This window comes from Sphaerodactylus townsendi, linkage group LG07, assembly GCF_021028975.2.
Source record: "Sphaerodactylus townsendi isolate TG3544 linkage group LG07, MPM_Stown_v2.3, whole genome shotgun sequence".
NCBI classification, from domain to species: Eukaryota; Metazoa; Chordata; class Lepidosauria; order Squamata; family Sphaerodactylidae; genus Sphaerodactylus; species Sphaerodactylus townsendi.
Window position 1 is genome coordinate 84,466,438 of NC_059431.1, and position 27,217 is coordinate 84,493,654.

A 27,217-nucleotide genomic window follows, 5' to 3' on the forward strand; every position below is an offset into this window, starting at 1 on the left:
TTGTGCCTGCATCATCTCAGAGTCTGTCTTGGGCAGTTGGGACAAAATGCTCTTTCCAAAATAAACAGGTCAGAAGAAAGATGTGGCAGGACAGTCTGTCAATTTGACTGGCAATCCCCTCCCCAATCCTTGATGCTATTCCAAATCCACTTGCACCCAAAAGCCTCCACCAAACCTACAGCTGTGTGGCACAATGGGGTGTTGGAGATGATGCTTGGTTGACTTTCTTCTTGGTCTACTCCAAACCAAAATTACATGTTGAGCATAATGCATCTGCACCAAAACTGTTCTCATCTTGTCAAAGATTAAAGGGACACAATAGCATAGGGACCAGTGTGTCAAAGCAAAACTCATAGGAATACCATAAATAATGACGTTCATCAAGATGTGTTTCTACCGTTCTTTTTTGCAGAGATGGGAGGCGGAGAAAGGTGAGCCTGTGATGAAAGACAGCTGCAGCATCAAAGATTCAACATTTGAGGCTGTGATAATGTGCAAGACAGCAGAGAGAGGAGGATCAGAGTGAACAGTGAACCCCCTCCCTCTCACTTTCTGAGGTCTTCCTTCCTAGGGAAAATGATGTATCTTTATTACTGGAGTGCCTGGGTTTTGTTGGGCACCTGTGCATTCGGCTGGCCTGTGGCTTTATTGGGTCTGGTAAAAGTGCCCCCACACCTTCAGCTACTTGGCACTGAATGGTTGGACATGGATTCTGTTGGGTTTGTGCTGTCAGAATGGGTCTGGGATCTGCTGGGCCCCTGAGCATTGAACTGGCTTGCAGCTTGGTCTGAGTTGGCAAAAATGCCCCCTGTTTTAATTTTCTTGTGTTATGTTTCTGTGTTATTTTGATGTTGGTTCTGTTAGACTTTATGATGCATTGAACTCCCAAGTTTTGTTAAGTTTGGGTTAGGGGTTGAAAAGCACGCCCCAGATTCCATAAATGCAATTGGAGCACAGCAGTTACTCATATTCCCCACTTAAATCAATGCTGGGAACTTTTCCCCATGGATTCTCAGGTGTGACATTGACCATTAAAATCTATCAGGGCAGTTCTTCAAGATAAAGGGATCAAATGTGCAGTGTAGCTGCAGATGACTCTCCTTAGAATATCTGTAAAGTTTGGTAAAGTTTGGTTCAGCAGTCCAATTTTATGGGATGCCCTAATGTTACACTGGAGTTTTTAAATGTTTCCAATGGAATATGGGGATACCCCCTTTGTAGGCGCATAACCTCCCGAAACATGGAGGTTCTTCTAAGAAGAGTCACCATAAGGTTGGTGTCTCTAAATTAAAAAACAGCCCCCCATAGCCTCAAAAAATTTCCATAGGCTTTAGTGGAGCCCAAAATTACCAGATTCCACAAAAAAGGTTTAAAACCCATTTACTGGTATGGGTATTCACTTTTTTTCAGCTGTTCTGAAATGTTTTGGATCCAATAAACCCAAACCCCAAAAATACCAGGGGGAAATGGTGCACACCCCTTGCCGGACTGGCCTAGTGTTTTCACTTTGACATGACACATCCAAAGTAGTCTGAAGTTCACTGCTCCAGACCAAAGATGCTTTCCACTGTTATAAAAAGTACTGCTTTTCACTGCATATAAACTGTTTCGTTTTACACCAATAAAGTCTCATGGCTGTATTATGAGGCAGCTTTATAGAAATGTGATTACGTAAGTACTGTATAAAGAGAATACTGCTTTGTTTTATAAATTGGTTTATGCTAATTTACCACAGTTGCTTCCCCTTTTACTGTATATAACATCTGTGATATTGGCATAAGTTGGCAGGAAATGAAAAAAATCTGATGTCACAATATAGGATTAAATGCACACTGAATAGTACATTTAAATCTATATAGCAATCCAATGTTACTTTCAGTTGATTGTTTGAAATGATATCTAATTCAAAAAAATCTATTTCAATTGCATTTATTGCACGTCAGCATTTTAGGAAATGGGAATCAGCATTAGTAGTTATTTCTAAAACTCTTACATTTCTGTTTGTGTTGAAAAACAACACAAAGATGCAACTACCTACTCCATATAAAACAGGAATACTCCTTTCCTACTACTGTGACTGCCAGAAACAACTACCCTAGAAGCACCCATGTCTCAACCATCAAATAAAACTGGAAACGATTCTGAGTAGCAGCTACACCCTCCCTTTATTTCTTTATCTGATGAGAGCTGATCACCATACTGACCTCCCCAACACTCTTAACAATCTTCAGGTAATTACTACAAGCAATATATGGTGCTGGTGCAAATATTCTACAATGGGAGATTACACACAGCCAATCTAAAACAGGATAAGGAAGCAAAAAAAAACCATTTTAGGGGTAGAGGTTTGCACAAAACACTCCCACAAAATGGGTCAGACGCGTTTTAGAAAACCCAGTCCAGGTTAAATGAAGATCCCTATACAAGTGATCTTTTTCATATAACCCGGGTTTCAAACGCTTCCTGCTTGCCGGTGCGAACTACGACAGCAGGAACTGTCCAATTTCCCCCCTTCCATCCACCATTTGAGTGGATACTCTGGAGAATCCACTCAAATGGCGGCCACCATGTTCAGATGGGGGGGGGGGAGATTCTCAGTTGCAAGGGGGGGAATCCTTAACCATCCACTATTCCAAAGTCCCAGGCACAGGGTCTGGCTGCTCTTCACCACTACACTACACTGGTTCTCAAACACAGCCAGAATAAGATTTCATGAGTCAGAGCTTATTTCAACAAGAGCGGGAAGTGTACATCCATTAACGAGATATATTTAAAGTTTCAAGCAACATAAAGGCAGGGGTGATGCAATGTTACAAAATAAAAAATAACCAACCAAAGCCAAGTCAATCTAGTCAGAATGGAATAAGGAACTCTTCCTACTGTTGATAGATAGGCAGATCTAATCGGTGCAGTGTAGTGAGAAACATCAGAACAGATTCAATTAGAGTAGTTGTGAAATTTTATAAAAGTATAGCTGAACTAATTAACACCTGTAAAAGATGGGTTATGCAAACCACTAGCATCTATATTGAATGAAGAAACCCAAGTATTTGTTTAAACCTTGGGGAGACACAATGTTGAACTTCTTGATGAATCCTAATTCAGCATTTTCATATTTGCTTCTCCCTTTGAACTTTGAAGAATGGTAACCCTTAGATCAATATCCCCAGCGACGCCCAATATGTCCTGGAAGCTTAAAATGTTTTCCCACTGGTTTCTGGAAACTATAATTAGATTAATTCATTCACCTGGGATTGGGTGGGAATGAAAGCATAAAAATTAGACTATGAGAATGGTCATAACCTTTATATTATAATTGCTGCGGGTTACATTTTGCCCTTTGTAGAGATTTGGCCTGACCCAAGTTAGTTTGTGCCACATCATGTTTATGTGGACCCTCAAGGGAACTACTGCTAAAAAAAATGACAGGTGTGGTTCTACAATTCAGAATAATTTCTGAATTGTCTTCCAACAAAATCAGCTGGCTGCAATTTTCTTTTCAAGTACAACATTCTTCATATGTTTATTTACTCTTCACAAAAGGAATATAGGATAAACCCAAATATTTTCTTACAATAAACTGCACTGGCTACAAATCAAGAGAAAGCAGAAATGGTTAAATCTCAGTGAAATCCTGAATGTAGACACTATAAAAGAATAAAATAGTTAACAGAAATAACTAAGGAAGTAAAAACAGGAGTTGAAAGGGATGCATAAGAAAGCTGGCAAGACCCTTACATTGCAGCCAGTACTTTTCCACCCTGTAAAAATCTATCTTCAAACTCTCAAGAAAAAAATTTGAAGAATGTTGCCCAGCCAAGGAAAGGGATTTTTCTCATTAGCACTGCTTTGAGCTTTTCCTATAGAGGAAAAAGAAACAAATACTGATAGAGGGAGAGTGGCTTGCCAGCACTGAGTGATTACTGCTTAAGTATTTAAATATTTTAAATTATTTAAAAATCAAATTAAGACTTGAGAAGTTCACATGAGCATAATATTTTTTTTTGCCTTATCTTCAAATACCGGGCTTTTGCCGTGGCATCAGAGTTAGAAAAAACAAACATCCAATAAAGAATAGCAATGCTCAGAGGAAAAAATATGTGCTTGCTTTTAGTATGCTGACATGCAAATGAATGCTGAAGGCAGGGTACCACTTTCTCATTCTGAAAGAGGCATTGATTCAACTCGGCTTCATTCCTAGCTATTGGGATTTCTCTCCTATTTATCTTGCTTACTTTGCCATTTAAAACTCTCTCAACGTAAGCAACAAATCTCCTTAATTTAATGAAAAAGCTTACAAGGCACCTATCAATAGGCATCTCAGTACAGGTAATAAAACACACAGAGCATCAACAAGAAAGTGAAGTGCATTTGCAAAAATAAAATAAAATAAAATCCCCTGAATGCAAGAGCTTTGATTTTTCTAACCCTTAGGACTTAGGCGACAAAACTCCATATCTATGGAAAAAAATACTTCCCAAACTAATTCCAAAATAAATATAAAAGAGAACAGAAGTAGATAGCATAGAAATGCAAACTGTAAGAGTAAAAAACAGGAGTTCAGAATAAAACAATTCTGTCTTCAGTTGATATGGGAAAAAAATCATAATCTTTAACACTACCCAACGTCAAAAAAGCAACAGAAAGGCTCTTAACATTTATACTTTTGGAAAGGTAGTTAATGGCCAAGATGTATACTGCTGTTATGCTAAGTAGGCTTTAAATTTACTTTTTTCAGTGGACCAGATTTAACCACATCTGTACCTCTAGTGATGGCCACTGACCAATACATATGTATATTTTGCATTTAAAACACCCCCTATTAGATACCACACAGCAGATATGTATTTATTTGTTTGTTTATGAATCACATGATTGATTGTAAAAGCCAGGTGTGTTAGTCACTCACTCCTGCTAAAAGCTACTGTCCTACTTCTTACAACAAATAAATTCCATTCAGTTTCCAGCAAATTCCTGGTAATGACTGGTGCTACACCATCAGTGCAAACAGTAGGCTCCCTCAGGAATGTTTCACATGATCCATTCAGGCAGGACTGAATATTAGGCTTCATTTTTTTCTGTAGTGGCAAAGTTAACAAATGAACAGTACTCCCCTCCAGGCGGCCATGGTGGCAGTGGAGGAGGAGGAAGAGTTTGGATTTATACCCCAACTTTCTCTCCTGTAAGGAGACTCAAGGTGGCTTACAAGCTCCTTTCCCTTCCTCTTCCCACAACTGACACCTTGTGAGGTAGGTGGGAGCTGAGAAAGTTCCAAAGAACTGTGAGTAGCCCAAAGTCACCCAGCAGGAATGCAGGAGTGCAGAAACACATCTGGTTCACCAGATAAGCCTCTGTCACTCAGGTGGAGGAGTGGGGAATCAAACCTGGTTCTCCAGATTAGTATCAACCTGCTTTTAACCACAACACGCTGGCCCAAAGAGAAGGTCTAAACCCCTTCTTCCCGTGGGCTGCAGTAACAATCCAAATCAAGACCTCATGCACATGTCAGTGACTCAACTATGACACATACCTGGGAAAAAAATAACATATAGCTAGACACTGGCTATTTATGTACTTGTGGTCTGCCCTGCAGCAAGCTATATTCCCTTTGGGTCAGATTCTTGGTAGTGTACACCCCCCCCGCCTTCCTGAACTCACCACATCGCAAATCAGAAAAGCCTCATGGCTTTCAAAATCTCTTCAAGTGAAATTTTTCCTTTCTCTAGCTAAGAAATCAAAGATATTTTCTGGGTGCTCAGCTCATTATGGCTCCTTTCGCACATGCAGAATAATGCACTTTCAAACTGCTTTCAGTGCTCTTTGAAGCTGTGCGGAATAGCAAAATCCACTTGCAAACAGTTGTGAAAGCAGTTTGAAAACGCATTATTTTGCGTGTGCGGAAGGGGCCTATGGCTTTGCTCACCCATCCCACCTTTCCCCGCTTTTCCCTGCTCACCCAGCAGCAGTCCCTCCCACTCTCAGCCAGCAGAGTGGCCTGAAGGGTTTTCTTTTTTGCTGTTTTTTTTTTCAAGGAAAAAAAAGAGGCAGACAACAAGGAAGCAGAGGGCAAGGAAAATGGCAGCTGGTTCGACTGGGGAAGCTTCACAGCAGAGAAATCCCCAGTTTAAACTAAAATTGAACTAAAATGCAAAGAGCCATTGGATAAGCACTGCATGCATAATAGGACCCTGCATCAGAGATATTGCTATCGTTTCTTAACTCAAGACGTGCCAAATTATGGTTACCAAAAAGTTTTATTTGAGAGACAACTTCAAACCATCGTTTCTGAATATGACTGGCAAATGCAAACCATGGTTAATTATTATGGTTTATCATGAATTAAACTTCCTTAAACCATGATTCAGCATGATGTTAGAACTGAACATGAGGGTTAATCTAAATTAGGCAGGCACCATAGATATTTTTCTCTTTTCACATAGTAGGTCTTGGGCCCTTAAGCCAATAAGTGGACTCTGAAGAATTGATCAGTAGCATTTACTGAGTAAGCATAGAAGCACCACACTGGTGCTTCTGATGAAACTGGCAACACACACACAAGCCTTTATTGGCATATAAAACAGGACAATTCTGATGAAACTGGCATTCACAGTTCCCTTTATTCCCCGTAGAGAACCCCCCTCCCATTTCCCAAGAGTTTGTGAAAAACAGCCTTTGAAGCTAAGGCGCCCCAAGGTCGGCAGCAGATAGCAGACCACCTGGTTTCCTGCCACATGAGATAACAGATGTAACATAGTTCCCATGGGACAGGAGGACCAAAGGAAGTCTAGTTGTCTACAAGCATGTGAAGCCCTAAAGCAAAGATCAAGGAAAGAATGGACAGATGGCAGTGTACATATAGCAGGCTGGTTACATATATCTTTATAGCAGCAGCAATTTGTTATTTTAAGCTGTTGTACAATTCTTGGAATGTATCTCAATCACCTAGATAGCATCCTCCTGACACAGATATTAATTTGTTGATGAGACTTACCAGATGAATTTGCCACATCAGCTATCCACCTAAACAAATCCATCATGGTTTCTCATTCTCTTTTTCAGTCCATGGCTATAAGACTGTTTGCATTGTATTCCTGGGCAAGGAAGCTTTCAGAACTGATAGGCCTTAGCGTTCTGACTCCAAACTATCTACAAAAATACTGAAGCTATCTAGCTATCTGTGCCCATAATTCTTCATTAAAATATAGAATTCTACAATCTCCTTGAAGAAGCTTGTTATGCCTTATGCTGTTGTCCTACCTGATCTCTTGGCTGTGGAAGTGAAGCCTGAAGGTTCAGAATCTGATTGAACAAAGGACTTTGCAGCACTGATTTCAGTAAACTCAGTTTTTCCTCATTTGCTGTATCACCCCGTTCTCGCAATTTCGCTTGTAGACGCTCCACTGCCTGGAGAGCTCGGTGAGTATCTGTAAAAATATGCATTTTACTTAGTGCCCTGTTCTTCTAATAATTATATATGCTGCAAGACATGACCCATTACTTGAACTTTCCCTCCATCATAGTGTTTGAACAACAGGTCAGAGATCCACTATATAAGTATACATCACTCTGCAGAACACAACTTATGCTCTGGCCCTTAGGCTTTCCATCACATATTGTTTTTTACCTGTCTGCCCACTCCCATATTCTGCTCCTATTTTTCCTACTTAATTGTTTTATTATCTATTTTTGATCTTGAGGTCCCAATAAGGCTGACTTCACCTTATCGTATTCACTGTTTGGTTCCCTGTTTTATACCATTTCAGAAGTAGAGACTATGCTCAGTCATCAATTCTGTCCAAACAGCTAGACATTGATACTGAGTATCAACTACTGTCTCCCTTTTAACACATGGACCTGATTCTTGCAAAGGACAACAGTCCATTGTTTCAACATAGCAGTCCAGATTTTGTTGCTCTCCAAACTTGTTCTGATCCACAATTAATTCATGTTGAACCATTCACTAGAGTAAGGTTCATATTGTTTCCACCTACTTTTTCTTGCAGTGAAAAACAGTGATAAAGTGAAGCCACCGTAAGACAGGATAGAACTAGCCATACCAGTAAAAATTAGTGCATTCACAGTAACACATAGGAAACATTGCTTTGGACTCCACTGAAAATCTCCAGACAGAAGGATTTCCATCAACAGAGTATCCTAATTTCCTAATGTATAGCTATATCTAATTTGTAAGTATGATAAAACCTTAAGACAATGCTATATACAACTCAATATTAATTTACATCATTTTCAAATAAGCTGTACAAATGTAACTAAATAACAGCTGAACAATCTGATCCTCTACAGCATACTTTTGATATTCTGCATTACTGGATTCCATTCAGTGAATTGTTTACTAATGACTATCTTATGTCTCTCTTTAATTTAAATAAAAGTAAGGTAATGTAGTTCAGCATAACTCTTTAAAATGAAAAATCAAACTGACTTTAAATATGCAAATATATATTTTAGCTTCAAGTCTTACCTATTGTTTCCAACATGTCTGCCAATTTCCACTTCACCAAATGGCTGTCAATAAAAAGGTCTTTCTAGAACAAAGGTAAGAGGGGGAGGATTTTAAGAATTAAACCCTAAAAACAGGAACTGAAAACCACTTATTACTCTGTCACAGTTGCATTCAAGGCTGACAGTTTTAGCAGAAATCTATTTCAGTTACATTTCATGCACTTCTTTGCATACAAAATTGTGAACTATACAAAACTAATTTATAACCTGATCCCAAACACTTGTGTTGATTTCATGTCACTTCAATAGCACTGTAAATACTACATTTTGAGAAACTGCTCTGAGACCCTATTGTAAGCTCTGCTCTGACACAAAAAGACGTAACAATGACTTATTTTTGCTTTACCGGACATTATGCCATTTGGTATTGTAAATGCCATTTCCAGTTTATTGAACAAGGGAGGAAGGGCGTAATGTGCAGAGGACAGCAAGAAGAAAGCTGCTGGAGAAGATGTAATAGAAGGGGTGAACAAGGATCCAGAGAAGAAGTGGTGCAGAACTAACAGAACTGAGTTGGTTGCTTTTCGTTGGGCACCCATATTCTCTGGCCAGGATTTTGCACTAGAGGCTCTTCCCAAAGAGCAGCTGTGAGGCCTCTAATAACGAAACCCTAGATTTTGATTATTTTGTCATTACGCTGCCTATTCTATTCCATTTCAGCTATTGTTTTTCAAAAAGGAAACATGTTCTGAAATCTATCTTCTAATAACTACGAACATACTTTTGTGTCTAAGAGTCTCCAACCAGAAGCTTCAATATGCTTCATTAACAGACATTATATTATTTAACTTTCACAGGTCTATTTTTATAGGCAAAAATGATTATGAAGCACACAATGACAAAGACAGAAGTTGCAGTAACTGGCTTTACCTCATGGCGAGTATCACAGATATGATCATATCAAAGAGTTGTTGGAATTAACATTAATATCCAGGCCCATACATTCATCAGATAGGCTGGATATAAACCTTCCATCACAACAGAAGTGAGAAAGCTTTTTTCATACAAGCGGCACCACACCAAATGAGACATATAATGCTCACAGAGGAATGAGGCACACTGTATCTTATGCACAGACATACAAATTATATTATACACAGGCATTTATTTTCCCTTTCCCATAAGTGCACATACTTCTCTACCTCCTCGTACATTTTAAAAAAGCATGCTTGGTACCTGGGCACAGAAACACACAAGGGAGGATACTGAAATTGGAATGTAATTGCAGGCTCCTACCTACAGATCCTTTGGGAACCCTCTAGAACCCACGCCATCAGCAATGCATTCATGTCAAGTATCTGTGATCATCCCATACGCAATCTGAATCTGGCATCTAGTAACTCTGCACGTTCATTTTAAAGAAACTTCTAGTTTCTTAGCTACAACTATTATACAACATAGAAAATACAAGAGCTTGACTCCTAAAGATTAGACAGAACTTTCAGACATTGCACAAATCCTTCTCCAGCCCCATTTCCAGCACGGACAAGATTACTAAATATATGCAAAATGGCCAAACAGGTCACAGAATTTCAGGGGGATGTGAGGGGAAGAGGGGAATTGGCACAAAGTATACAAGGCTCTGCAAAAAGACACCACCCACAGTGATGAGTCTAGGACTAACCAAGCACAGTATGAGGCTAAATTAATGAGACGTCATGAAAGAGTTTCAAGGGGCCAGAGGGAATGGTAGAGGCCTGATTTGGCCATAAGCCTGGAGGCTTCTTCTAAATTAGGATGATTTTTGAGAGGAAGGGGGTATCCTGTTTTATTTATTTACACATGTATTTGTTAATCACAGTAACGATTAGACTACCTGACAAATTTTATCTTCCTGTGATTTTTGGAAATGGCTTACAAATTCTGATAGGTACTTTTCACAAAAAGCAGAAAACGATACATTTTAGAATTATTCTGAAATTAGTAAATTTTAGTACTAATATTATCTTTCCTGGCTGCTAGTCATCTTTGAAACATCATTAAGTATGCTAATTCTTATCTTTAAAGCTCTAAATGTGACTGGGCCATGGTTCTTAGGGTAAGCTTTTTTCCTATGCATGCCTTACGACATGCAAATGAGGCCTCACTTTATCGTCCTTCACTAATCAAAACAGAATAAGGCCATGGGCCAAAGTTTTCTGATTCATAGCACTGACCATAACTGTATACTTCACACCAACAGGTTATGATACTGTTCACAATATAGACATACTGATTAGATCCTGCTTGTCTGTAGCTCCTTTTATGGTTTAATTTATAATATTCATATATATGTTTGTTTATTATTGTTGGCAAACTGGTCAATCATCTGGATAAATATTGTCAATTGACCAGAAATCAAATAACTTCAAATATCCAATGAAGACAAGAACACTGCTATATTGGCGGCAGCTTGCCCGTTTGTTTTTTTTTGTTTCACTGTGTGGTATTCTGTGAGACAGAAAAGGAAAGAGTACAGATTGTTTCAGCAGCCAGAGATCCAGCTCACTGAACAGCAAAACTTCTCCTACTGGCCAGTGTATACAACTGAAGGCAGAGGGAAGAACTGGATCACTATATACTTAACATGATAAAAGTCAACGTTTTATACAGTTGGAATTGCTTTAATTTCATTTAAAGTCTAGGCGCTCTAATGTTCCAGGATAGAACCAAAAAGAACACTTGTTCAGTGACTAGTTCCCTTTTATAGAAACCTTACATACCAGTGCTAACTTACAGTAATTATTTATATATATATAATAAATTTAACACAGAAGCTTTTACAGTAGGAATTAATTATTTTTGTATTTGGCATAAACATCAAACTACTGATGATTAACTTATGTATATTTGTTCTTACAAAATTAACTTTCTAAAAATATTTGTCTAATATTTATCTACTGTTAATCACTCAGATGACCTTTTTCCATAGGTCAAATGCTCAGTCATCATTTTTATACATGTAAGTGTGTACACACATAGATTGTCATATTTTAACAGAAACAAGACTATAAATTTTATAAACAAATCACTAAATTCAACTTTACTACTGTATGGAGATTAATGTAAACAGAACTATATCAAAATGAGATTAGTCTGCATCCTGCTATTGTTGACTCCCACCAGCAGATGAAGACATTTCCCCCACACTGACATGTCCCCAGCATGAGCGTCACTGGCTTGCCTCCCTAGTTGTGTGATTATGTGTTTGTGTGTTGATATGTTTTACTTAACAGTTTAAATATTTTATATATTCTCATAGTGTTATAATGTCTTACTATTTCAAAGCTTTAATGTTTCAATGTTGACTGCCTTAGAAACCCTAGTTGGGTGGAACGGTGCCACAGAAGTGTTTAAATAATTAAAAAAATAAAAACAAATCAATTGGGTCTTCTATATTCTTATCACAGCAACATTAAAAGTGATACAAAACTGCAATGTATTATGCTACTTCTTTTTCAGTGTTAATTGCTTTGTGTAAATACAAGGTTTGCAGTATCGCAAGGCAATCCTTAACAAAGTTACACCCTTTTAACTCCACTGACTACTTTAAATAAATAATAACTAAAAAATAATATAAGACTGTTGGGAACATTTACAGCATTTAGCAAATGTTTCATTTAGAAAGACTTATAAAACCTCTTAGAAATAATATAAAAATTTTACATTAATAACAGGTTTTGTTTAGGGATTTTCCATAGTGACTATGTGAAACATTCTGTTAGAAATACCACTGCAATGCATATCAACTAAGTATAATGTTAAAACAAGACAAATGCATATTCAAGATTGTGGAATAATTATACAAGTTATATCCTAAACACAATTGTGGTCAGAAGATCTTCACATCCATGTTTTATATTTTTCCCCCAATCTATATCAATTTATACTTTTAAAATGTATTAATGTATGGTCAGTTGTATCAGAATGACACCAGGAAGTAACTACATAGAAATGCACATCCTGTAGAAAGCATTGTTGTGCACCTATGCTACACATGACTCATAATGAAAGCTTCTCTACACCTTTCAGTTCCATTAGCCTACCTGGGCAAAAATACTAGGCATATCTGACTGTAAAGAAGTTGCAAAAATCTACGAAAAGTATACTAGAATATTTCTTATCATGTAACAATCAGTGGTAGCAAAAAGTGCCATCAAGTCACAACACCATGCGGCTTCCAAGGCAAGACATGTTCAAAGGTGGTTTTCCAGTTCCTACCTCTACAAAGGGACCCTGAACTTCCATGAACGTATCCCATCCACATACTAACCAGGACCAAGCCTCCTTAGCTTCTGAGATCTGACAAGATTGGCCTAACCTGGGACATCCAGGCTAGGTCAACAAATCAGCAGTAATTATTAAAAATTATGATTAGCCCAAATAATTATATAATACAATTCACAGGTGAATACTCTTTGAAGGATACTTTCTGTCAGTGATGAGATGTTCATTTACAAAGCAAACAAAGATGTAACCTTTCATGAGCACTGGCATCGTATAGCTAATTATTTTCTATCTGGCACTACAACTTGGCCCCTAAACTTGTCAAAGCTGAAATCATCATAGCAAAGTGTAAATACAAATAAAAGAAAATACAGTTTTGCTATTTTGTGACAGTATGTTTATAAGAATTATTACTTTTTTATTAACTAATTTGCTTTGAGAATGGTGAGGTTGGATAGCGGATGAACTAAACTGTCAGATGCTGTCAACAAATTGACAATATTTGAATGTGAGAAAATGTTCCACTAAGTCAAAACATGTATGTAGTGAGGGCTCCAAGTTCTCTAGCCATGTAGACCTTCTCTAGCCATGTAGGCCCCATGATATATACACACATACACACACACCCTGACCTACAGTTTAATCATATTTAAAAACTGGAGTTTTTTGTCATTGAGCATAGACCAATGAGCAAAATGTATAACTCTTTACATACAAATATATTGAATATTGCTAGTGTGTGTTTATACTTGCAAAGTCTTATTTACATCTAACAATAATCAATTATAACACTTTAGAATTTATGATAATAGCTTCCAGGCAACCGACAGGTTATATTTCTATCTATAACGTAACTCTCTTGCAGTTCTAACACTTTCAGTGGCTTATCACTAGTTGACAATATTTGACTCTTCAAGAATGTTTTGACCAATCAAATGGCCATCATATAAATATTTTAAACCAATTAATAATAAAAATGCAAGTTTTACAGCACACTGGTGATAAAAGCTCTAAAATCAGACAGGATTAATAGAATGTCAAAAGAATGAAAATTTAAAAATAATTAATCAGCTGATTTAAATAAATCCAACTTATTTAACAAATACCATAACACACTCTGCTACAAATCCATAAATATTTGAACTTTATTTTTGCAGTCCTGGACCAGCAAAACTTCTAATTGACTTTAATCCAATGATTAAAGTGTGACTTATGTGTGCTAGACATTAATCTAATATAACTCAGATTAAAGCATGAAAGAAAAAATTAACTGATCTGTTGCATATGGATGCTAAAAGTGTAGAGGGCCAGGGGAAATAAAGGTTACCTATACTAGCATTTAAAGCTAGTATATCCTTTCCCAGAAATGACATTACTGCATATTTGTTTTAACACAGGACAGGAAATGTCTCACAGTTCACAGTGGGAAAGTGTGTCTATACTTACAATACAAAGTTTAAGGAGCACATTTATCAAATTAAGTTAAATTAGTAGCAACAATATTAATGCTTATTTCTCTGTTGGAAATAAAAGAGAAATAGACATAACCAAAGGAACACAAGCTTCTGTATTAGTAAGATATGCCATTCTTCCATTTCAGCAGTTGATGAAACTAGGGAGATAAAACCGTGGCATGATTCTCATGTAACAAAAAGTCTGCTGTGACAAGCCTTAGAAAATCCCTAGGTTTATTCTTCCCCTGGTTCCCCACTCTTCTGCCTTCACAGGTAACTCATAAATTAATCATTTTAACTTTTATAGTAAATCATAATGAGCTGGTTTAAATCACAAACTATGGTTTATGCCCCTTCTTCCAAACCAGGGTTCAAAACTACATTTTAGTCCTGGTTTGGAGATGAAACAACAAAACCAAAGGTTTTGGCATAATAAAGAACTATGGTTTGCAATGAAATTATAAGCAACTAATAGTTGAATCTTGTGTAAGAGGAAGAGGGAGGAAATGGAAGCATTCTCCAGTTGGGAGTTGTCCATTGCCTTTCTGATTAAGATGCCACAGGCATCTTTGTTTGTTTAGCTATAACACAGCTGCTTCTCTCAAACTAGTGGTCTATCAATGTGGATGTTTTTTTAAAAAAAAACTAGATTCAGAATTACAACAGTAAGAAACAAAATATCATTTACAAAAGGATTTTCAATATTTTGCATAAAATACCCACAGGATCTTTAGAACTAGTTAAGGAAAGAATTCAACCTTTATTTGCAACCCTATAACCCTATTCTGAACCCAACAAGAACATAGCTAAATATGTAAACTTGTTAGCAACATCTTATCTCTAGGGAATGCTTAACATTCCAATGACATAAACTTCAGAGAACACTACTGATATTTGCTTATAGGAATTTTTTAAAAAGTTAAGAAATTGATGATGATATACTGTGCATCCCACTTAAATTCTAAGGTCACAATCTAGCCCCCAAATTAACTACCCTGAAATAGTGGGTTTATGTGTACCTCTTCCTGTTCTAAACTGGTGCCTATGTTCGCACTACAAATGTGCAATTATCTTTTAAAAATTTAATTAAACTTGGTAGAGATTACTTATACTTTCCTATTGAATTTAAAAGATATGTTGTCTGGTGGAAGGGATGTATACTACAAAAATATTAATTACATTTGAGAGAATGATCTTGATATAATATGCTAATTTGTAAACAAAATATAAATTCTGAAGAGAAAATCAAGAGTATAGATCAGGATCATTAACACAGTTTAGTTACCCTGAACACTTAATCAGACTGCTACTAGTATGATAAAAAAATGATTTTCTCACCTTTTCAATTATACTGTCATGCAAGAGTTGATTTATTAAGCCTTGTCAATAAGAGATCAGACAGTATTTGCTGTTCTGAATTATCATAGTCTGCAAGCTCTGGAACTTATGTATATGGCATTGGCATTAACCTAATTCTTGCATCCCTATTCTTATCCAAACTAATTAAACCTGGTACAATTATCAGCTCCTTGATTTAATTTACTGCAGGAGCAAATTAGTATCTTAGGCTGATTCCGCACACGCAGAATAATGCACTTTCAAGCTGCTTTCAGGGCTCTTTGAAGCTGTGCGGAATGGCAAAAACAGTTGTGAAAGCAGCTTGAAAGTGCATTATTTTGCGTGTGCGGAATGAGCCTTAGTATACGGGTAAACATGTAGTTAAAGGGGGGGGGGATTCTGTTTTGTGCTATTGTTTAACAAGGAGTTCAAAGACCAAGAAACTGGCAGTAACGCTTGTGAAGTGTATCTCTGATCCAAAGGGAGTGCTCACACCACACTGGCTCCTGTCCAAAGGAAAAATGCTCCATGGTGTGATTTTATATGTGGAGTTCTTGTCTCCATCTACACTTTTGCAGTTGCTACTTGGAGAAAACGAGTGAAAAACCATCCAGACTCTTGAGCTCATGGAGGATGCTCCTATTAATGTGTCGCACTACCTTCTTCCCACTCAACTGCGCATGCAAGCCGCTCCCTTCCCCCACTCCTTCCTCTCTCAAATCTCCAACTTTCGACTATAGGGCAGGAAAGCGGGAGATGCTTCTCGTCTGTCCAGCAAGTCTTCATGCAAAGAAAGTTGCATGCTACACAAATAGGGGGGAGGGGGCTCAGCATGAGTGGAGCTGTTTGCGCCAGGGACATAAAAGGGCCACGCGGGTGGGAGGGAGGGAGTCTGCACGGGAAAGTCTACAAGTAGTAGGAACTCCTTGCCAAAAAAATTTAAAAAGCCGCACACGCACACAGACCGTGGCTTTTGTTGACATCCATCTCCCTCCTACCCGAGGACGGCGCTGAAGCGGAACCGACCAGCATCCCGTCTGCTCCTGCAGCAGCCGAGTAAGCACCCCCAGCCAACCCCTCCCTTTGCACTCTCCCCTCCCCCGCCTCCCACATGCATGTCCTGCCGATGCAACTTTGCCCCTCCAGCAAGCTCAAACAGAAGCAACAGGCTGCCTCATCTAGGCACCTCCAGCCAACAGCAGTCCGCCCCCTCCCCCGGCAGCCCCAGACACCCACAGCAATGTAAGGCCTGACGCACCGATTGGCAGCCCCCTCCCCGCGCCCTGGAAAAGGGGCCGGTGAGCAATACCCCACCCCACCCTTAAACAGAAAGGAACAAATCAGACGTTGTGGAAAGACTCGGGATTATTATGATACCTTCGCCTTTGTAAAAGGGGAGGGGGTAGTAAAGGAGCGCGAACGCACCACCCTTGCACCCTCCCAGGGGAGAAAATGGGTTAGCCAAACGCCTCGCAGCAGCTGCAACAAAAGAGAGCGCGGGGGCCGGAATCCTGGTCCCGGGAGGAGCCTCTCGCGCCGCCGCTTCAAGCTCTGCATTCCGAGCGGCCCCTCCGCCTCTCTCCCCCACCATCCCCCCGCCTCGCAGCCCCACCGCGTGAAGCTTACCAGGTTGGGTCGCTTCTCCAAGGATGATTTCCCCCCTCCCCGCCTCCCAAGTTCAGATTTTTTTTCCTGGGGAGGTGAAGAAGATGAGCGCCTGTCTCAGCTGTCTTGGCAGGCCTCCCCCCCCCCCGCCTCCCCGCCCTTTTGCCTTTTTCCTCTCCTCCCTTTCTACGAAGTAGCGGCCCTCGGAGAAGAGCTGCGGGATAAACACACACGCAGGCTACCATGAAACTTAATCCTGCCCGGCCATCAGGCGGCTGGACGCCAACACCCCCCCCCCCGGCCCCCCTTTCCAGTTGCTAGACGGTCTTGAGCCAAGCTCAGCAGCGGGAGTGGGAACTGCTAGCAAAGGAGGAACCATGACAACAGCAGCAGCGAGCAGCAACAGGAGGGGCCCAGAAGGTGCCCTACAAATTGCTGGCTGTTTGGGATGAGAACAAGGCAGACCTTGGAAAGCTAACCTACTTTCTGCCAGAAATGGAGAAAAAGTGGATGCAGCACAGTGTTTTGGCCTGACTGCACAATTTATGTAAAGTTGGTTATCCTAAGGCTTCTTCACTCAATTTAAATAGTGAGCTCTGTTGCCAAGTGACATGGTGACAGCCACACGGATCGACAGCTCTAAAAAGAGATAAGTCATTTTCATGGAAGCTAAAAATTGGTTACTACTAGCCATGGGGACTAAAGGGAACCTGTGAGAGCCGGTGCCAAAAGGCAACATCACGAAAATGTTTTTCCCTTTGTCAGTTGGCCTTCTACGGCATCTGGCTGGCCACCACATGAAAATGGATGCTGGACTAAATGGATCACTGCTCTGATTCAACAGGACACCATCTACTGAGGAGTAATTTTAAATCATACTTAGAAGTGCCTGTGCTGGGAGAAAAGTTAAGTACAGCTCCAAAACGAGCATTTGAAACCTGCTGGATGACTTGTGATAGGCCAGTGATGGTGAACCTTTTGGGCTTGGCATGTCAAAAATTTGGAAAATGCCTCACAACTTTTCTGGTGTGTCATCCCTCCCCACCTCCCACCCCCAAAAGATTTTTTTTTCCATATTCATTTAAAAAAATACAGACCAATCATGAGTGGTGGTATGTATTATGTAACGGAATGTCAAATAATTACACAAATGACTCAGATTCAAATACAACGAATAGTTGTTGGGCAAGGACGTAGGTATAGATTTTTTATGGGGGGATTCGGGGTGGGGCCACACCCCCACCCGCCCCTAGGGCATGGCCACGCCTCCCCAAGCCCCGCCCCTGGCCTAGCGCTTATAAAAGCAGCTCTCCGAGGTCAGGGATGACAAGACTCCCCTGCCCTGCCCCTCCCCTCTGGGCAGAGGCATGGAGGGAAAATGGAGCCTGGTGCAAAATCCTTGCACCCCCCTCTCCCCAGGGCAGCCGCTGTGATGCTGGACTCCACCCCCAAACAGCATCGCTTTCAACGGTGTTTAAACTAGAGAGCCCAAATTCTCCTTTTAAATGTACCTTAAAGGGAGAATCTGAGGTCCCTAGCTAAACAACATTGAAAGTGATGCTGTTTTGGGGTGGATTATCCCCCACCCTGAAACAGCATCACTTTCAATGTGGCGTAGTGGTTAAGAGCAGGTGCATTCTAATCTGGAGGAACCGGGTTTGATTCCCTGCTCTGCCACTTGAGCTGTGGAGGCTTATCTGGGGAATTTAGATTGCCCTGTACACTCCCACACACGCCAGCTGGCATGTGACCTTGGGCTAGTCACAGCTTTTCGGAGCTGTCTCAGCCCCACCCACCTCACAGGGTGTTTGTTGTGAGGGAGGAAGGGCAAGGAGATTGTAAGCCCCTTTGAGTCTCCTACAGGAGAGAAAGGGGGGATATAAATTCAAACTCTTCTTCTTCTAAACTGAGGACTTCAGATTTTCCCTTTAAATCCATGCCGAAGGGGGTGGATTTAAAAGGAGAATCTGGGGAAATTTTGGGGGTGCCTGCTGTCAGGGGTGCAATCGTTAAACTAGAAGCACCAAACTTTCAGGGTATCTTTAGGAGTCTCTCAAACTGTTTTCTTTAGTGTTACACATAGCTACATATACCAGTGCTAATCCAGCACAAGTGGCAAGAATACCTTGTCCACATTAGGAGCATTAGTATGATATATGACAGTTTTTCAAAGATAAATCATAATACGTAAGTATCTCAGATGTCAGAGGTGGGTGACTCATTGTCTTAAAAGACGATGGCTCAATCCGCACATGCAGAATACTGCACTTTCAAACTGCTTTCAGTGCTCTTTGAAGCTGTGCGGAATAGTAAAATCCACTTGCAAACAGTTGTGAAAGTGGTTTGAAAACACATTATTTTGCATGTGCGGAAGGGGCCGATGAGTCTTTTACAAAAGATGTTCTTGCATGTGCTGCCCATTTTTTTACAGGAATTTGTACTCAGCCTCTAAAAGAAATGTTGTGTTAAAAATGAAATATCCAATCACAAAATAATAAAGGAGTGTTATTTGTTACCAGTGACATCAGATGCATCATCTTATAAGTCTTTGTAGCATTCATATAACAATATTCAACATATTCCCAGTCTCTGACAGTATAGATTTACAGCCCCATTCAGGGAGAGTGTGAATTTGCCGGTGGGAGTGGCATAGGGCTGCGCTGATGGATTTGCCCTTCTCAAGACATTTGCCCTAGTGGAGGGTTGCATCCGCCAGTGGGTAGTCACTGCAGCCCTCCCTGGCACAGCACAGGATGCAGGGGCATGGCCGTGGGAGGAGCTAACCTTTGTCAGCTTCCTCCTGGCCATCTGCCCTGTTGCATCAGCAGCCAGAGCTTCAGACTTGTGCCACTGAAAAGGTGGCATTAAGTCTACTAAGCCCATTGGGGGTTTCCCAGCAGCAGTTAGGCTTTTTTGCATGTTAAGCATCCCCACACTGCCCGGAAGCCTCCTGGAGGTATGAGCCACCACAGAGCCCAGTACATTGGATAGGGCTATAAATGCTAGGTAAAGGGTGATCTTCCCACCATATTTATTATTAATTTACTTCACTTATACCCCACCTTTCTCCACAGTGGGGACCAAAGCAGCTTTCATTAGTCTCCTCTTTTCCTTTTTATTCACACAACAACCCTGTGCTCATAAAGATAAGCTCTCCACACTTACACCTTCTCAAAAAGGTGTTAGACAAAGCTGTCTTCTTGCCCCTTCCCACCAGAAGTGTATCTAGGCAAACTGGAGCCCGGGGACAAATCATGAGTTTGCCCCCCCCATGGGCGGCCATCTTCCCCCACCATGACCAAACAATGATTTTTTGCACGAGCTCACAAAACACCTCCGACCCTCAGCAAAACATACATGGCTCTCTCCCCACTAACTTTCCTAATTTTGTCCTCACACCAACCCTATGAGGTAGGTTGTTAGCCTGAGAAACAGCTCCAAGCCAGTGCAAGTGGATAATAAGCATGTAAATCTCTCACCCCAGCAAAACATTTACCAAACAAATGTCAGCATCATCTCTCACAAAACACCTCCAGTGGAATCCACCCCCAAACAGCATCACTTTCAATGGTGTTTAAACTAGGGATCCCAGATTCTTCTTTTAAATCCACCTTAAAGGGAGAATCTGGTGTCCCCAGTTAAACAACATTGAAAGCGATACTGTTTTGGGGTGGATTATCCCCCACCCTGAAACAGCATCACTTTCAATGTTTAAACTGTGGACCACACATTCTCCCTTTAAGTCCATGCCGAAGGAGGTGGTGCCGAAGGAGAAACTGGGGAAATTTGGAATGTGCCTGCTATCAGGGGTGCAATTATTAAGCTAGTAGTACCAAAATTTCAGGGTATCTTTAGGACACTCTCCTGATGATACCACCCAGTTTTGGTGAAGTTTGGTTCAGGGGGTCCAAAGTTATGGACCCTCAAAGGTGTAGCCCCCATCTATTAGCTCCCATTGGAAACAATGGGGAATGGGGCACCCCTTTTGGGAGTCCATAACTTTGGACCCCCTGAACCAAACCTCACCTAACTTGGCTGGTACCATCAGGAGGGTCTCCTGAAAAATCTCTGAAATTTTGGTGCTGCTAACCTAAAAACTGCACCCCCTGCAGGCCGAAAACAGAAAAAACACTAAATAATACAAAACACGCACAAACGAACCTGAAATTTTTGCACCCTCTACTAGGGGGTGCCTGGGGACACGGGGTACCCCATGTCCCTAGGCAAATACGCTACTGCTTCTCACTGAATAGTTATGCAAACTCCTTGATGAAATCCTTACAAAATGTTGATGTCCATGCTCGCAAACTATCTGAAGGGGGGAAAAGGGTCACTACTTACGCATTCAGATGATGTTGTCTTGTTATCACAGACCAGAGTTGGTCTAAAGTATAACTTAGAATCATATAGCAGACAATGTAATGAGGAACTGTTAACTATGATTTACTGAAAATCCAAAATAACACTTTTTCATAACAAATGTAAGCTATCCTTGATTCTCCAGAAATGAAGGTTTAGGACTAGTCCCTGCAGCCCTAAATCTATTTTGTGCCAAATCATTGGCTCAGCTCACATATGGGCCACAACTGGTCTAACTAATAACTATAAGGCATTGGAAATGGTTCAATTGAGATTTCTCAAGTCATTCTTCAATGCGCCTAAATATGCAGCTAATATGCTGCTTAGACAAGAGGCCAGCAGGGCCAGATTTAGATGAAGAGAGGCCCTAGGCTATTCCACTTGTGAGTCCCCCCCCCATCAAAGTTAATCCCTGTTTCAAGCAATGCAACATTTCCCACTAACTCATGATCTGCTCAGCAGATCTTTTGTTCCTCGTTGTGATTGGTGGTTGTGTTGGGGCGGGCAGGAAACAATGTCCCTCCCCTCTGCTTTTTTTTAAAAAAAAATTCCAGTCCAGTCCAGAACCTTTAATAGGCATATAATCAAGAAAATGTCAAAATTTCCAGATACATTATTATTATTATTATTATTTATTATTTATTTGACTTAATATACCGCCCAATCCCCGAAGGGCTCTGGGCGGTGTACATCATAAAATCACATAAAACATCATAAACATCCATAAGTTATAAAAACAGCAATTATAATATATCAAGATGGCGTCCTATCTAGACCTAATCCCTTTAACAAGAGGGGGTAATGGTCCCGGTGGTATAAGGGAACCATAGATCTTAATAATGGATCCCGTTGGCATTGGGATTCCAACCTAGGGGAAGGAAGGGGGCACTCAGCGGCTGGTTTCTCTAAAAGCCCGGTGGAACAACTCGGTCTTACAGGCCCTGCGGAAATCCCCAAGGTCCCGCAGGGCCCGGACAGCTGGAGTGATGTTAAAACATCACTCATTGTTACATTATAAAACACAGCTTAAAAATACGGCAACTGCTTCTGAAATTTCTGCATCGGAACTATTCAGGAGCTTAAACGGTTTTCTTTTATCGGAAAATAGTGTGAATCCTGTTGGTAACAGTGCCCACAAATCAGTTCTAAAGCTGTTAAACTTTGAACAATACAGCAAAATATGAGAAATTGAGTCCGATGTATAGGGACAGTACCAGCAGCGACGTTCGTTGTATGGAATATTGAGAAAGCGCCCTTGGAGGTAAACAGAGGGAAAAGAGTTGCATCTTGCTCTGGTTATGACCCATCTACTCTTGTAATCAGCTAGTTGTTCCAAATATACAGCCCAGCTTGTTTTCTGGGGAATCACACAATTGGATTGATTTTGAATTTCAGATGGTATCACATGGTCACATTTTCCTGCGGTGCCCACCTTTTTTTCCCCTATCACAGTTTTGTGCTATATTGGTACAGCATTCCATAGAAAATCTGCTTCACTTGAAAAACCTCAACAAAAGTGGTTTTTAAAAAAACCAAACCAAACCTTCATTAAAAAGGGGGTAAAAAATGCCTGTATCTGAATTGAAAAAAATAAACAGTTCACTATCAAAATCAACAGTGGTTTAAAGAGCTTGCTTGTCTGAAATGGAAAAAAACAACAACGACCCTCCACAAGATACCCAAATAGACAATGCTAGGCTGCAGTATATACTCTGCCTCATTATAAGGCAGATTTATTATTTCCAGATAATAGCAGTGCTATCTTTTGGAATACATCTGTCCCATCAAATTCAGCAGATTAAACAGACCTGGTTCTTGTAGATGTGTAGTTTGCAATAGAGATGACAGACATGAGTTCATTCTGGTTCAGCCAGGAGACAATAGAGTTCAATTTTACACCAATGACATGCGTACTGTAAAGGCATCCTTAACTATCTCAAATGACTTGCATTGCAAAAACAGAAATTTATATTTAATGCCAGTCCTCTCAGTTTCCACATAAAAACTCAGCTTAAAAGTCACAAAAAGTTTTCAATTTTGGTAGTGTCCTGTTTATGGCTGTGATAAGTTAGAATTCAGAACTTTGCTTTTTGGGAACCGTTCCATTTTTATTTTTTATTTTTTTGGATTATTGTACTGGCAAGTATAGCACATTAGTTTCACTTACTGGAGCAGCTATTTTGGCATGAGCATTGCATAGATTTGCATTTTAAGAGTTTGTTTTTTTTAAGGAACACAGCTTCCCCTGGATACACAACTCTGTAACTCTTAATTTTCTGCTGGAGGTTACACATATGCCTGGGGTTAGAAAAAATACAACTCTTAAGGTAAACAAACATATTAAAGGGATGTTAATTATTTATAATTGCAAAACAAAATAATTAGAAGTTTCAGGAAAATAGAGTATTTCTTTATACCGAACATGACTGTTTAAAACCACAGGCCTTGCCCTTGGCTAGAGTAGTGCATCCAAATGAGTGACAAAATCCATTAACATTATCATAGATCATTCAGACACAAAATACCTAAAAGGAACGTCTGGTTTGGTCAGATTAAGGGTACTTTAGAAACAGTTCCTCGTTTCCCAAGGTGACCACAGATTTGTCATGCTCCAGTTGTAGACTGCTCTATTCAAAATGTTTCTTCGGCAAGAGCTCAAGGGTCATAGTCCAGGTGAAACATGTGACATGATTGGACTCATCAGTGCAATAGTCATTCCTGGGTTCATAGATGCATTCCTTCCCTACACAAAGTCTTCCTGTTACAGTTGAGAAACAGATGGTGCTTGGATGAGGAAGCAGCTAATAGATCAAACTGGGGACATCAAATGACCAAGGGAATTCACAGCAACCTGAATTATGGGATACAGTTAGAGTTGCAAAATTGGCCGTGTATGTGTGCAAAAATGCAAAACTAGACACAGATAGAAGGTAGACTACAATTTAGAGTATAATTTACCTATCAGAATCACAGACCTTATAGCAATTATTTATAATACAAATCTGTAAAATTTCAGTTAAGTTTCCCCACCTTATTAAGGGGAGTACTTAAATAGGGCACTCAATATATAAACATGTAAGAAACACAGTAACTCACGGCTCTGATGTAGGTAAAGCAACATTCTGATTCTTTAAAGAATCACAGAACAGCGAACAGGAATCCTGGGACTGATACAGCCATCCCTGGAATGGGGTTGTTGTTTATGCAGTTTCCCTGCCTTCACCACCACCACCCATTTGAACTGACACTCAGCTGTACAGTCTATCAGTTGACCTGTTGTGCAGCTTTTATCCACACAGGGGTCAGCACATCTATTATTAAACTTAGTGATTACTTAGATGGTAATAAATCATAGGAGGCTTTGCACTTGTAACAACTGTGAGAAAGGTATTACACCTGGACCCTAAACAAAACCCTAACATAACCTTTTTCCTCTGCAACAGTTTCTCCAGGCTTGTCTCCCATGTGGAATGGGTATTTCCTGCCCCAACATCAGCAACCCAAATGGCATTAATTTCTCTTGAGTTTCACCTAAGCTGATGGTTGGCACTGGATTTAGAAATGTAAAAGCCTTATGTGCTGCGTTTATTTGTCTCTGGCCGTTTCTGCACGGCGTCGATGGGGGTTGGGTCGGCACATTCCGTGCCGACCCAACCCCCCTGGGACCGTTCGCACGAACGGTCCCAGAAACAGCCGGGCAGACGGCGCTGCGGAGCCAACCCAGCGTGTCCCTGGCCCTCCGGCACATCACCGAGGCCTGGAGACACGCCCCCCCAGAGACACGCCGGAGGCAAGGTAAGTGCAGGGTGGGAGTGGGGGGGTGGCGCCTGGAAGCTGCTGCCGTTCGCACGGCAGCGGCTCCAAGCCAGCGTTTCTAAGAAACCTCGCTTGCCCAGCGAGGTTTGGAAACGCCGGCTTCGCGCCGCGAGGGCGGTGCGGCTGCACAGAAGCTGCGCCCCCTGTGCGAATGGCTCCCTGGGGACAGCGTTTTTGCCGTCCCCAGGCCGCCATAAAACGCCCGTGCGGAAAGGGCCACTGTGATGAGCGAAGATCTGATAGTACAGCAAGGAGTCAAAAAACAGAAACAGCAAGAAAGAAATAAAATGAGTTATCAAAACTGTAGGGTCAAAGGGATCTGTTAACTGGCAATACAGAAATTAAGAGAGACATGGTGCAAAGGGAAGTGGATGGGAAAGAAGTGAGTTACCATCTGTTCAATCAGCCACAGTCCTTGCTAATTTAAGAAAAGGTATATCTGTAGGTGTTACAAGAGTTAAAAGAAAACATGTATGCTGCAAAATATGGCTGCAGGTCCAGGCTGCATCGTTTTTTGGCCATCTGACAACCCTGGGAAAGAGCAGGGGTACAGGGGCTAATGCAGGGGAAGGGAACCTGCGGCTCTCCAGATGTTCAGGAACTACAATTCCCATCAGCCTCTGTCAGCATGGCCAATTGGCCATGCTGGAAGGGGCTGATGGGAATTGTAGTCCATAACATCTGGAGTGCCAAAGGTTCGCCACCACTGCACTAGCCTGATCTCATCAGAACTCAGAAGCTAAGCAGGGTCAGTCATGACTACACTGACATAGCAAGGGGCACGGGGGGAGAGGAGCTAGAGCCCAAGCACCACTTCCTGGGAGACACATTGCAGGGCCACATTCCCTCCTCACAACTGTGTCCTGGCCCCAAACTTCCTGTGGAGTTCAAGTCAGGTGCGCAGTCAGTGCCATAGCTGCCACGGGGCATGGGGGCCCCCGCGCCCCAGGCATGTGCCATTGGGGTCATGTGTGGGTGGAAAATCCCCTACACCCTTCCCCTGCCCCACCAGCCCTAGCAGAAGCCCGGAGCAGCCTGGAGTTCAGCCGACTTCAAAGAGCAGAAGGCTGAACTAAGGTAAGAGGGGGGGCAGGCAGCTACAGGGGGCAGCCTGGAGCAGCCTGTTGAACTAAGATAAGTGGGGGTGGGGGACCGGACCCTGCAGGGGAGGTGAGCGTGGGGCCCGGGAGCCATTTTGCCCCGGACACCTTCCTCCACCCCTATGCCACTGTGCGCAGTTAAACTCCAACCAGTAGGGCTGGCCTCACCCTGGCTCTCCACATGGAGTTTGGGAGTGGCAAGACCCATTTGCTGCTAGCCTCATCTCGCCCAGCTGGTCCTGCTGGCTGGCTGGCTGTGCCCCACTCCAACTCCATGGAGCGGCTGTGTGCGGCGATGCAGTGCTCAGGGTGAGTCCCGGGTGCTCTTTTAGAAAGCAATATGCCCTGCCTGGCTATCAACTGGTTGGGAGATGACCAAGGAATGCCAGGGCTGCTATGCAGAGGAAGGCAATGGCAAACTACCCCTGTTAGCCTCTTGCCTTGAAAACCTTATAGGGTTTCCATAAATTGGCTGTGATTTGATGGCACTTTACATGCACACACACCCTTCCTACGGCTGTATGTTTCTTTTCTCCAGCTATCACCTCTTGTCAAAAAGATTTCTTAAACAATGTAACCCACCAGCAAAACCTACCGGTAATTACAAACACTAAAGTGGGATGGATATCTGAGTGATTTCTCTTTCAAATAAGCTTCAGATTTCTGAAACATTAGCTTTTTTCCCTTGCACTTGCAAATCCCAGCAGCGTAAACTCCGGGCAAATAATCCATATTTCCACATGGGTTAATTTGATGCTAAAGGGAAGTAGATTTTTCTCCTGTATTCCCACAGCATTGTGGTACATTCATTTACCC

At 41.3% G+C, this 27,217-nt stretch overlaps 1 protein-coding gene across 11 annotated transcripts in view; it reads right to left on the reverse strand.

Annotated features, from left to right (window-relative positions):
- MPDZ (multiple PDZ domain crumbs cell polarity complex component) overlaps window positions 1-17,415 on the reverse strand; it is a 124,688-nt gene extending 107,273 nt beyond the window's left edge. For 8 of the 11 annotated variants that reach the window (XM_048502611.1, XM_048502610.1, XM_048502609.1 and 5 more), the window contains exons 1-3: window positions 16,899-17,052; window positions 8,483-8,546; window positions 7,258-7,424 (exon numbers count right to left, since the gene is read on the reverse strand). In XM_048502611.1, the coding sequence (XP_048358568.1) occupies window positions 7,258-7,424; window positions 8,483-8,498 (183 nt within the window). In that variant the 5' untranslated portion in view covers window positions 8,499-8,546; window positions 16,899-17,052. Of the gene's footprint in view, window positions 1-7,257; window positions 7,425-8,482; window positions 8,547-16,486; window positions 16,596-16,898; window positions 17,053-17,147 lie in introns of those variants that run through there. The other 3 variants (XM_048502607.1, XM_048502605.1, XM_048502601.1) reach the window with 3 other exon arrangements.
- Window positions 17,416-27,217: the final 9,802 nt, after the last annotated feature.